This window comes from Pezoporus flaviventris, unplaced genomic scaffold, assembly GCF_033815535.1.
Source record: "Pezoporus flaviventris isolate CSIRO_AGI_PZ_B2104156 unplaced genomic scaffold, CSIRO_AGI_Pfla_v1 ptg000007l, whole genome shotgun sequence".
Taxonomy (NCBI): Eukaryota; Metazoa; Chordata; class Aves; order Psittaciformes; family Psittacidae; genus Pezoporus; species Pezoporus flaviventris.
The window spans coordinates 62851519-62863929 of record NW_026892555.1 but is presented as its reverse complement, the minus strand read 5'-3'; the positions used below and the strand labels follow the sequence as shown (position 1 = coordinate 62863929).

Genomic DNA, 12411 nt, shown 5'->3' with positions numbered 1-12411 from the left:
ATTCAAATTTGGTTCTAACTAATCTATTAAAAAAAAAAAAAAATCAGCCAAATAATCTTTCAAGTTTATATCTAATGATCCTCATTCTCTATTTCCTACAATAGAAATTAATATCATACCTGTAAGGATCAAGGGTTGAAAATAAACCTCAGGATACTGATTCGAAATGGTATTAAATGTTTCTTCATCCTCAGCTGGTTGAACAGCCATATCGCCTATTCAAAGTAAGGACTTCATTAGCTCAAGAGAATATACTTGATATAAGGGAAAAAAATTATTAGACAAATAAAAAACAAATCTATTGGTTTTACAATATAAGCAATGGAAATCAGGTTCCTTTGTTTCTAGAGTTACAATTATATGAATATTACCATCTAGTTATTCTAAAGTACAAGAGAATGAGGAGGAAAAAATTACAAAAAATTAAAATCTAACCTCTGGATTAATTTCATTCCAAGACTGACCTGTCTCCATCAGTACAAGTCTCTTTCAGAGATTTTAAAACAGACTTTGATCTACCAGGAAGAAGCAGTCGTCAGGAGTTGAACCTGTACTTCCCCAACATTAGACCCCTCCTTCTGTATTTGAAAATGCCTAAGGCAAAAAATCTCAAATACAAGTGGTGAATTCCTAAATTTACTGTAGATCCCTAAATGAAAAGCCATACTTGCAGAAACTTACCTACAATCAGCAAACTTCAGCAGAACTGCCAAGGGCTCAGTCCTTAGCTTTAGGCAAAAGTACCAGAAGTAACTGACACTACTCCAGTTAATTTTAAGTTAAAATTCAACTCTGTCCTTCATTTTGAAGGTATTATTTAAGAAAAAGATACAGAGTTGGGGAACAGTTGTTCTCAGACAGAATCTAACTTTTTGCCAAATGCACATTTCAAACACAGCACAGGTTAAAAAAAGTACAGAAAAAGCAGAACAGAAAACCTATTCTTCTCATTCATTCTGTCTTCCCTTCCCTTGAAAATGAAATTTAACAATATTTATCTAATTGGAGACTGCTATCTGGTGATCAACACTCATGAGGAAGATTCCTCTGCAGAATAAGCAAGAAGAAAGGTCTACGGGGCTTTAACATAAGCCATCAGCACCTGACAGCATTGGGTGGGCAATGGTGGACAATGAAGGAAAATTTTACAGCTCTTCTACTAATAATGCTGCTTCTGGGTGTACCCAGAAATCAATGGAAATTAATTATTCTTTGTGTGACAATACTTTAGGAAAAAGCAGTATTGTTCCCTCTCAGCAGAGCTCATGAAAAAGCAGTAGAAAAACGAAATTCATCTGGCATCTCACAAGCCTTTCACCAACAGAACATTAGCTACTGTTGGCCAATTAATTCTTCCTTCCCTAATACTTTCACAAGGCAAAACATTCCTGGGGGAAAAAAAAAAAAAAAAAAAAAGTTATGGCTATTTTCACTGGAACAGAAAACGTGCCACTGATCTCCCTCAAAGCATTAAGCTTCTACAAGGGGGCTAACATTTGAGGAAAGTATGAAAACTACTCCAGAATGTAGCAGTATTTTACAAAGCAACCACAAGTAGCAACAGAGTCCTGCTTTAACAGGACTGAGCCCAGTTTTTACAGTACACTATTCAATAGTAATTCTCTTGGCTAAAAGTCACCAGTCTTCTTAGGGGGTTAGAGGAGTGGGTAGTGGGCATGGAGAAAACAGAGGAACAATAGCAGGTGGGGAAATAATACCCTGCTGTGGTTATTCCCATAACCATCAAAGGAGAGCAATGTGCCCCAGCGTGAAACTCATCAAGATCAGTCAACAGCAGGGACTCTCAGGAGCACTGTGCAGACTGAGTGGGGCTCCTCCAAAAGAGAGGTGCAGGACACAATATGGAAACCAGAAAAAGGGTATTTTAGGTTTGCAAGAGACATTAGGGAATGGTTAGAGGAGAAATCTGAGAAAGGGAAGAAAGAGCCTCACTTGTGCTTTTTTATTTTGAAGCACCATATTTAGGTGCTACCAGAGAAATAAACACTTTGGATGATTTTATTTCTAAGATTCTAAACTTTCAGTCAAGCTTACAATTACAAACCTAACAAAAAGATATACACTAAAACAACCACTTAAATCACCGTTTCCACATGAAACACGACCACCATTATTTTTTATTAGCCATACCTTCAAAAACAGCTTTATTGGATAATCCCAAAGCTGGCACAGTTGCACCTTCTGGAAGATCAGATGGTTGCTGAATTTAATAAATAAATAAATAAATAAAGTTTACATATGGATCGTCATGTAGGTTCAGATTTCAAAGTCCATAGTTCAAGGAACCCCCAAGAGTGACTTTTCTAGAGAAGTGAAGGGGGGCACTTTGAAAAACTCCCAACTCATCCAGAATCTGTTAAGTAATCAATTAACTGAGAGCACTGCAGTTTAACACCATAGGACTGGGAAATGGTCTGTTTTGAGGTGAAATAATAAAGCAGCATTTTGGAAAACGGGACAGAGGGTGAGTGCCTGTGCCCACACCTTCACACACAGCTTCGTACACAGCACAGACCAGAGCATATGCCTGTTCAAGACAGTACAGAGGAAAGACAAATCATCACAGCAAATACTTTCATAAAGGTACGGGGATAAAAGCAAAAATTTAGAAAGGGTAAGTGAACTTGGGGCCTTTGTGCAGAGATGGAAAAAGATCAGATTTAATATTTGTAAAACCCCTTCCTTACAGTGTCTGAAAAGTCCAAAGAAAGACTGCTTTCCAGATTTGGACTAATAATTTAGGTGACAACTTAAAATACTATGTTATTTATTTAAATGTTCATAATTTGATGAGAAAATGTGGGATACACACACAAATCTAAGGCCTCTGAACCAAAAAAGGTTCTTCATTACAACCCAGGGCGTAATACAATCTGATGGATTTGAACTAAATATAATCCTGTTCAACCCTTTTTGAATATTAAGATGGCTTTTTTTGTTTTTATTACTTTTCTGTCTCAGCTATACAGTTTTTTAAGAGCAGCTGTATATTAGAGTTAATAAAACCTTCCTCTTTAAACTAAGCCCATGTGAAACACTGTGATATCATGAATAAAAAAGTAGCACTCAGAGGAAGACCTGATAAGAAAAGTCTGCATGAAAACAAATTAATGACATCTGCCAGCATTATGCAAGCACAATATCATTAACGCACATGTTTACAAAGTCTTATGGAATTAAAGCACTAAACAGCTATTTATGTAACTTCTTGCCATCAAAAATTAATAGATTTCTTTCCCAGGTATCTCAATTGTTAAATTAAATGGAAAGTCTAATCCATGTCTGAGAAGCTGCACAGAAAACACTGTCTGCTTTTGAACCAGAAATGCAAAAACCATGCAAGGCACGTACAGAGGCAGCTACATTGAATGAGGTCTGCTCTACAAAATGCAAAGAAAAACAGAACTAGATCTTAAAGCAAATGGGGAGGAAAGGACAGCAACTCAGCAGTCTTATCTTTCCACAGAGCAGGAAATTACACTTATTGACAACTAAGAACTGGAATGTAAAGGTCTCAAGAAAATTTCCAATGCCAAGAGGAAATAAAGCATGAGCAAGTACATATTTATAAATATTTACATGTAACAACTAACAACAGCGCTGAAAAAGCTTTATGCTATTTCCAAGCATACAATTAAAAAAAAAACCAAAACAAAACCACACATAACCACACAACTGTAATTACATCTAGACAAGACTACTACACCCTTGAATTAAGAAGCACATTCCCAGTCCTTATTGTTTGCTTTCAAACCACAAAGTGTGCGCAGTAGTCTACTTGGTGTGACAACTTTAAAAAGAGCACAGGTAAGTTTTAATCTTCAGAGACTCGGTCTTGGTAAGTTACAAATGCAATCTGTTTTATAAGATGACACCAAAAAATACATATAAAACAACACACACTGAAGCTAATAAAAGGAAAAACCAGGTTAAGGTTTCAGAACTATTAATCCGATTTTTATGCAGTTCAGTGAAATTTGACATTTTCTAAAGCATTCATTTTATTTACATGAAAGAGGGGTGTTTTCATTTAGTGCTGCTTTAGCATACTTACGTGGGAGCACAGCTTCTCCACTGGAATACCAGTGATGTTACTGAAATTTTCTATAAAATTCTTGGGAGAGCAAAAAACTCTAAGCACTTTTTCATCTGCTCCTGACACAAACTGAAACCGGCCAATCATCGCCAGACAACGCATGTCATACCCGTGTACTTGAGGCCTTGCAATTTCATGCCACGTTACCTAGATGAACAGATAGTTAAAACACAATTCTTAACTAGAGATTTTGAGTTCAAAAGAAGTACTAACACTTTACTTGCTGACTTTATTAACATAAAGTTAATAGCAACCTTCTATAGGCATGATTCATAAAACTGATGTATGCCCACATACACCAGTTAAATCCTATTTTTCCACCAAACAATTCCTGTAACTAGTAAACTGTGACCATGAACAAATATGTTTACGGCATTTGCTTACCTTTGTTACTAAGGGCACACTGCCTTTTACTGTGACTTCTTTATGCTAGATAATCAGGAATAGGACACAATTTGCTTAAGCAAAAGGAGGATTGTATGCTATTTACTACTTTCAAAACTTTAGCTCTGAAAGACATAAGACAGGTAGTTACAATTACCTTGCTTCCTTTATCTGTCTCTCACAAAGCACAGCAGCACTGCTGTCAGCAGGCTACAGGTTCCTACTTCCCCTCTTTAAGTACTTGATTTTAGTGAGACCATTTAATAGAAGCTTTGCAAAGCACTGACAAAACCAAAATAGCTTCTTATAGAAAAAACATCTGGTAAATCCTTATGATTTTAGAAGTGTTTTCATTTTAATTATTAATTTTTTTTCCTAGTTTCCCAAAATAATCATACCCATGCTTCAAGCATTAATCCAAGAAAATCAGAATTGACAGCTAACCAAAAATTAGACAGACATGTTAGTTTTACAGTTACACTAAGCAAAGAATATTAGCAAAAAATATACTAAATTATTTATATTGGTCTTCTAAAAATGCTATTCTACACATGAAAAAAAATTATTCTAAAACAAAAACACCCCCACATCTATTTTCTAGCAAATACATTTTCATGAAAAGATTTTTAGTGTCATTTTCTACTATTCCTACATGATTCTTCATTTGGAAAAATACAGTGTGTACTTTTGACTTAACAACTAGCAGAATTAGATCAGTATTACAATGCCTGGAAAATTACAGCCAAGACAGAATTTACATTGTACTAGATATACAAACATAAGGAAAGGCTTCAACATTGCCTGTGAACTGCACATATCACACTAAAAATTCAACTAAGTTTCAAATGTGGAAATCTGAATGGGATCCTACAAAATCTGATGTTTTCACAGGAGCTTGATTATTGCAGTGAGAAAAAGGCATTACTTTTTTACCAGAAAAAGAACAAAAACAGAAAGCATCCCCTCAAAAAAAACAAAAAAAACCAAGCAAACAAACCGAAAAATCTACATGAAAACAGTGCTATAAACCTTTCTTACCCTTTACTAGGTCTTTACTAGGTACATGTTTGCATACTTTGGAGCCACATAAAAAACAGGAATGAAAAATAAAAACAAAACCAAACCCCAAAACAAAGAGAGGGCTGTGTAAGTCAGGCAATAAGCTTCTTCCAGAAAAATCAGGGTGCAAATTGCGTGACAAATCAAAGCTGATTGTTGTCACTCATTTCTGATATTTGAACCCAGTATGATATCAGAATTGAGGTTTCAAGGCAGGATAATTATTTGCATTTCACACAGTTCTCTTTTTACAGAGTAAAACATGAACATTGAGCTGTAGTACTTTTCATAGCTATTTGAACAATCCATTGTGTCCTGTAAACATCAGATGTCACCTGTTACAATTTTTCAGATGCTAAACCCAGCATGGTAAAGAAAGCAGGTAATTTTAAAAGCCTGATATCTAAGCTCATGAGCAGCAGAACTAACCTGGTTTGCAGGGTTCAGAAGTCCTGAATACACCTCTTCAAATGATCTATTTCTACCTTAACCTTCCACCTCAACCCACCAACAGGATACTATAGCTTTCTCCCACACCCTGTGCAGCAACAAATGTTGATGCTACTTGGATTTACACCTGGTTGAAACATCCGCATGATACTGCGTCAGAACACGGAGGGGAAGTAAAATAGTTCAGCTCACACCAAACTTCGATATGAAGACTGCAACCACTATGCTAAATCAATTAATTCAAAAGTTTCAGGGACAGAAGGAACAGCTGTACAGGTAAGTCACAGAAGACTCGGGTCTTTCAGAAAATAGGAATAAATGTTAGCAAGTAATAAAGAGTAGTATTTGAGTATGTCACAGAGAACGTGGTATTGACAGCTATTTTGAATGCTGCCAACTTACATCATGTGCTAGTCCTGGACTTTGCAACCATACATCAAATTCAACATACTATCTTTTCCACAGAGCTGTTGTACCCTCCAGATTGGAGACTGCGGCAAAAGACTGAGAAGGAAACTGAAGATGCCCTTCCTACCACACAAGGCAAAGCTTAGCATCTGAGCTGGGCTCGCCACCACTTCTGTATGGCCCAAAAAAAGGAAATCGAGACATTGATGCCAAATTCACTCTCTGAAAAACATCAGACATCCTGTGCTGGTCACACTACAGATGCATTGATGAGACAATTGTAAGATCCGCCCGTTGACTCCCCCAACTAATAGCACAGCTTGCACAGGGCCTCACATGATTTCAATCTAGTTTCTGCCAGCTTCCTGAATGGAACATTCATACTGCTGTGCCAGAAAAAGCTGTATTTGTAGATGAGGAAAATGTGTGAACAGCTAGAAACAGGAATATTTACATTCTTAGGGTTTCTCCTACCACGATTTAGACTTATTTTGGAATATACAAAGTTAGTAAGGAATAATTCTTCCTGAAAAGTTGCTTGCACGTGTACCAACTGCGCTCAGGAAGGTCAGATGATGATTCCGGTAAAACAGAGTCATAACCTAAATAGTTTAAAATATACAGTGAGAATTTTGCTTAGATTAAGTTTGTGTAATAAAACACAACCAAAATTGAATTACTTTATGATTACCTGCAGCAGTCCTTAGACAAGTGTTAAATAAGGGCAGTAGATGGTTATTAAAATCAGCCATGTATACCTACTTCTGAATTATTGCAGACCCTGAAAGAACACCAACTGAAGGCAATCCGGAGGCAAGCTCAGGATTAAACAGCAGTCATGCTATGTCAATTGCTAAAACTCTGCCACTAGCATTTTTAAAGTGAAACCAGTACATACTCAATGACTAATCCAAGCATTTACAAAAGCAATTTTGAACAGATCATAGCTTGGGGACAATTCAATGTTTGAGTTATGTTCAGGTGACTTGTTCCAAACTCAGGACAGACAAGCACTCTTTACCAAGCTCACAAAATCTTTGAAGATCATACCTCTGTCTCTTGTTTCCTTCTCCATGGAGCAAAGAGTCTAGTAGTTTGATCAGAACCAACACTGATGATAAATTCTCCTTCTGGGTCCCACTGTACATCCTCTACACTGTTAAAATGTCCTGAAATCACAACTTCTGGAGTCCACTCTTTCTATTACAAAAGTCAGAAAGCAGCAAGGGTTTTTCAATTGACTGACTGACATATTCTAACCAAAATAAAATCATCAGTGCCCTTATGAGAAAGAAAACAAAAGCCAAAAAACAAAAGGCATCGAAAACAGCAAATTATTAGAACTCGAAGTGGTGAAAGAGACACAAATACTGATTTATTGCTCCAATCTAGAAGAAACTTGTGTTATTGGTTTAGCTGCCACTTCTGAACAAAGCACAACCCCTAAGGAGTCTGGTGTATTCCACTGACTTTATGGCTCCACAGGGAAGCAACCAATTTTAGAGCCTGGGAGAGTTCAACCCCCCTTCTGTGCAGGCACAAGACTCCCACAGAGTATTATATTCAGAGAAGGACTATTTCAATCATTAATTTTAGCTTGTACTGTTAAATTTTTCTATTAAAAACAGAACTTACTTCAAGTGACATCTAACTGTAATTCTTTTAGGTACTAATAAAAAAAACAACGTACCTTATTACCTGTAGCCTGTTTCCAAAGATGTAATGCTCCATGAAAAGCATGAGCAACTATCATTGAACCATCTGGACTAAACTGGCAGTCAAAAAATCCAAGGGTATTGCCACCCACTTCACCTACACGCACCTAAATTAATAATCAGAAGTTAAATATCCATGAAAACTGTCTCCCATTCATACAAACACATCCTAACCTCATGAGATGAAAATTTAGCTGTAGGCAAGAGTTTGCATTACACACAAAAATACTTTTAAAGAATATTTTAATTGCAAAATTAAGAACTAAAATATCATGGGAATTAAAGCTGCATGCCACCTTAATGGAGCCTCCCTTCATAAAAGGACAGGATCTTGCTCAGTCCCTCAAGGGAAAGAAAACACTGCACAAGATGAAATGGGGAACGGAATCTTCCCGTGGTTCACTCCAGTCCATTGGATGCAACAGTTTCTTGTCATCTGTTGCACAAAATGGAAAAATGGTCCAAAGGAAAATAGTTCCCAATTATTTGCCCCTCCAATCCTTAATTTCCAAAATTCACTACCGTATTTCCACTTCCCTGTTTCTCCAGGAATCCCTACAATTTGCTCTACATTGCTGCTGTAGCATATTCTGGCCTCTGTTTTGTGCTTCCCTTGTGATATGTATGTGTGTATACACACACAAATGCCTTATAGTTCCTGTAGTGCTCTTCCAAGTTTTTAATTGCATTAAAATATTAAATTATCAAGTTTTAGTCAAGAGATAAGACCACAATTCCCCTCAAGCTAAACTCTTAACAATTCCCCCATTATTATACACCTGCTTTTAAGATCACAATGAAATGAATCTATACCTCATTCTAAATGGTGCTGTGCCCATTTTATTAGCACTCATTCAAAAAAATACTTCTCTCATGGAAGTGACTTTGATATGCCATGACAGAGGCAGAATTCTAGTCTCACCTCTGAGCATGGGAATGATTTTGTGAAGACTTCTTGTTTGTCATGAGAAAGACAGAAAATGTGATGTTCCCCTTGTGCCTCTCTTCCCTGCAGGCTTCCAGCTCAGGTTTCCCTCCCTCAATGCGAAAAGGATTGCTGCAGTTAAAATCTGAACTGCAAGCTGCTCACTTGAGGTCTAACCAATGCTAACAGAATGTAAAAACAAAGAGTAACACCATGCAACAAGCTTTACTGCACAACCCCTTTTTAGAAGCTTGTAAATTTAGCCACAACTAAGCATTTCAACTAGGGACATGGTATCTCTATGTGATCATCCTATTGTGAAGCAATTTCCACTTCAAGTAGAAAGGCATAAAAACTTTTTAGTGGAACAAAGGAAAAAGTAAACACGCTACTGTAATTCTTCTTCACCCAAGAAAGGATTAGAACTTTCTCTGTGACCGGAAAAATCATAAACAATGGTTGGCGTAAGCCAACACAAACAATTTCAGCCAAACTACTGCAATCTGGAAAAGCAGGTCAACTGAAAACAAAGACATCTGCCATAGGACTAGATAAATCTCATTGTACTACTTGTTTATTTAGGATGATCCACATCGGAACAGCATTCAAAATACTACAGCGAAACGTGAAAAAACAGACCACATGGCGGAAAAACCTAGTGATGCAGCCCATGAACAAATTACTGTGAGTAAAACCAGGCTTGTGAATTGCATGTCAGCTGCTCTGTAGTAACTGCTTGGGTACAATATTCCCATGAGGATTACTACAAATAATTCAGAAAGGTTTCTTCTTCTTGCCAGGAGTACACAACACGTGTTACCATACAACACTTAGCTTGCTATGCTATAAATGACAATTGAGCACAAACTCCCCTTAAAAACTCTTCAATATGGTAATAAGAAAGCAAACAAATCATAGTGCATCACATCCTTTTTGAAAAATATAGTTTTACCCACAACACAGCATCATAACGAGTACTTCTGCAAGAAGATGCTTTTGCCTTTCATGCCAGTATTTTGTAGAATTTTTGTTCCCTACACTACACACACGATGTTGGAAACGCAACTTGAATACTGTACATTATTGTGAGAAAGACTCGACACTTGCCTGTTCTAGCCAGACTCCAGATTCCTTATCAGGTTCCCAGATGATCACAGTTTTGTCCATTGATGCAGACATTATCCGCATTGGTTGTTGCATGCTGCCATCTACAGTACAAGGAAAACAATTATCCTACAACCTACAAGAATACTATCTAAGAGCATTTGATCATACTGAAATCCAAACACATTAAGAAAATTGTTTGGTATCAGGTGTGCAATGCAGTACTTAAGTGCCAAACTTAAGCTCTAGGTTCTGGCCAAGCATTCATTAGAAGTTAATGTATTTTTCAGCCACAATGTCTGAAAGAAAACGTAAAACACACGTACACAAGAACAACCATACTCTGCTTATTCACTCAAAATTGATATTGAAACAAATATGAAGAAAAAGCCAGAGCTTCACAGAGACACTGCATAGCAGTTCTCAGTTTTATTCCCCAAATAAATTTTTACTGAGAGATTACAGTTTAAAACAAAATAATCTCTATGCCAATATTCAGGGTTTTTTTTTCCAAATTAAGTGTTAGATTCAATATAGACTTCAACAGATTGTAGCACTTTGCAATACATACAGTACTAAGGACTACTCCCCAAAATGCAGTGAAACATTTCAGACAACTGCTCAACACAGACAGAATGGAGAGGATGGAGCTGGCTCATCACCCAACTGAAAAATCCCCAGGAGAACCATTGGGGAGCCTTTCTTGAGAACAGAGATATTGGTGGGCACCTCATGAGGTGGTATCTTATGTCAGCACCAGACCTCCTACCTTATGCATTGAGAGTATGTCTCTCAGACCAGCCTGCCTCTACTGAAGAGGAGAAGCTATTTTGGGGAACCCAAGATTGGGTAGGCCAGAGAATGCAAACAGCTGCATGCATGCAGAGGCATAATGTAAGACACATGGAAAACTTCATGGCCTTAATAGAACAGCTTTTGAAATTGTAGTGCAAGACTTATACGCCTATATTGTGCCTAAACCTTGCTTTGACAGGCAAAATCTTTTATTGCTGTTTAGAAAAAATAAAATAAAAAAAAAAAAAACATAAAGAACAGGCAACTCAGCCAGTATTTCTAAAGCAAGTTCTGCGTCTTTCACCAAAGGTTTTTTGACATTCTAATTGCATTCTACCATTCAAGTGTTTTATATATGCTGGCAAAGCTGTGTTTTGTACTGGTGATGTCATTTGCCATCAGTAACTCTAACACATCTCAGGAAATAAAAAAAAGGCACCTTTGCCAGTACAAATACACAAGCACATTCTGAGTGTGCTCAAGAATCTCCTTCTCTTATACACAAGGCAAACACACACCAGCAAATCAGCACTACAAACAAGGCTGCCAGAATTTAAGGATTTAAAAAGAAAGATAAAGGCTAGGGCAAAATGCAAAATTAAAACTGTAAATAACTTTTTTTTTTCCAATGCACATCTGCATTAATGCTTAAAACTACATGTAAGAGAAAACTGATACTTAAGGAATCCCTGGCATGTTGTACTTAATGTGCAGAAGACTGAGGATTGATCTTCTGAATGTAGTTATTTGTTCCTTTCTACTCTAAGAAAAAGAAAGGAGTGCTCTTGAGTTAATGCTTACCTTCTAAAGAACAGATATTTCAAGCAAATATCAAAGTAAACTAATAGAGCTATTAATTTATACCAAATTTGTACTCCATAAATAACAGATCAGTTACAATAAAGCCAGTACAGCTCAGTTACTTCATTCATTAAAGAAAACACGAGTAAAAGGCAGCATCCATTTACTTATAAAGCATTATTTGCAGAATTTAAACATTTTCATACTTTATAGTGACAAGTGAACATACAAATGCAATATGCAGTGATGTACACTATGTACACAACACTTAACATAACTGCTAAGTGCTTGGTATCATTTTACCTTTGAAAAATGAAGGTTGCCAGTGAACTGCATACACCCAGTTTTCATGACCAGCCAACACCGACTCCAAAGTAATTGCGTATGTCGTATCAGTATCTACCACAAATCAGAGAAAAGCATATTTCGTTCTAAAAGCCAAGAAAGACCAAGTCATTTCTGGTATCTTCAGTGAAAAAAAAAATCATCTTTCATCATCTACCAATATCTCAATAGCCTATTGACATTGAAGAGCTCCTTGAAAAGCTGCTTTTGCCATAAGCCTCAAGTACCAGATTGACGCTAAGAGGTCACTCAGAGTGGCAGCACAGAATTCCTGGAGAGCTCTCAAGCATTTTGAAATAAATGCTCTG

The 12411-nt window shown here is 36.9% G+C and overlaps 1 protein-coding gene across 8 annotated transcripts in view; it reads right to left on the bottom strand.

Moving 5' to 3' along the window:
- ELP2 (elongator acetyltransferase complex subunit 2) overlaps nucleotides 1–12411 on the bottom strand; it is a 40511-nt gene that overhangs the window by 10577 nt on the left and 17523 nt on the right. For all 8 annotated transcript variants that reach the window (XR_009742628.1, XR_009742627.1, XR_009742626.1 and 5 more), the window contains 7 exons: nucleotides 12062–12157; nucleotides 10166–10266; nucleotides 8109–8240; nucleotides 7469–7618; nucleotides 4076–4264; nucleotides 2152–2221; nucleotides 120–215 (listed from right to left, as the gene is read on the bottom strand). Coding sequence is in view for 5 of the 8 variants with exons in the window: in XM_061448999.1 (XP_061304983.1) it covers nucleotides 120–215; nucleotides 2152–2221; nucleotides 4076–4264; nucleotides 7469–7618; nucleotides 8109–8240; nucleotides 10166–10266; nucleotides 12062–12157 (834 nt within the window). In the remaining 3 variants the exon portion in view is untranslated. The remainder of the gene's footprint in view (nucleotides 1–119; nucleotides 216–2151; nucleotides 2222–4075; nucleotides 4265–7468; nucleotides 7619–8108; nucleotides 8241–10165; nucleotides 10267–12061; nucleotides 12158–12411) is intronic.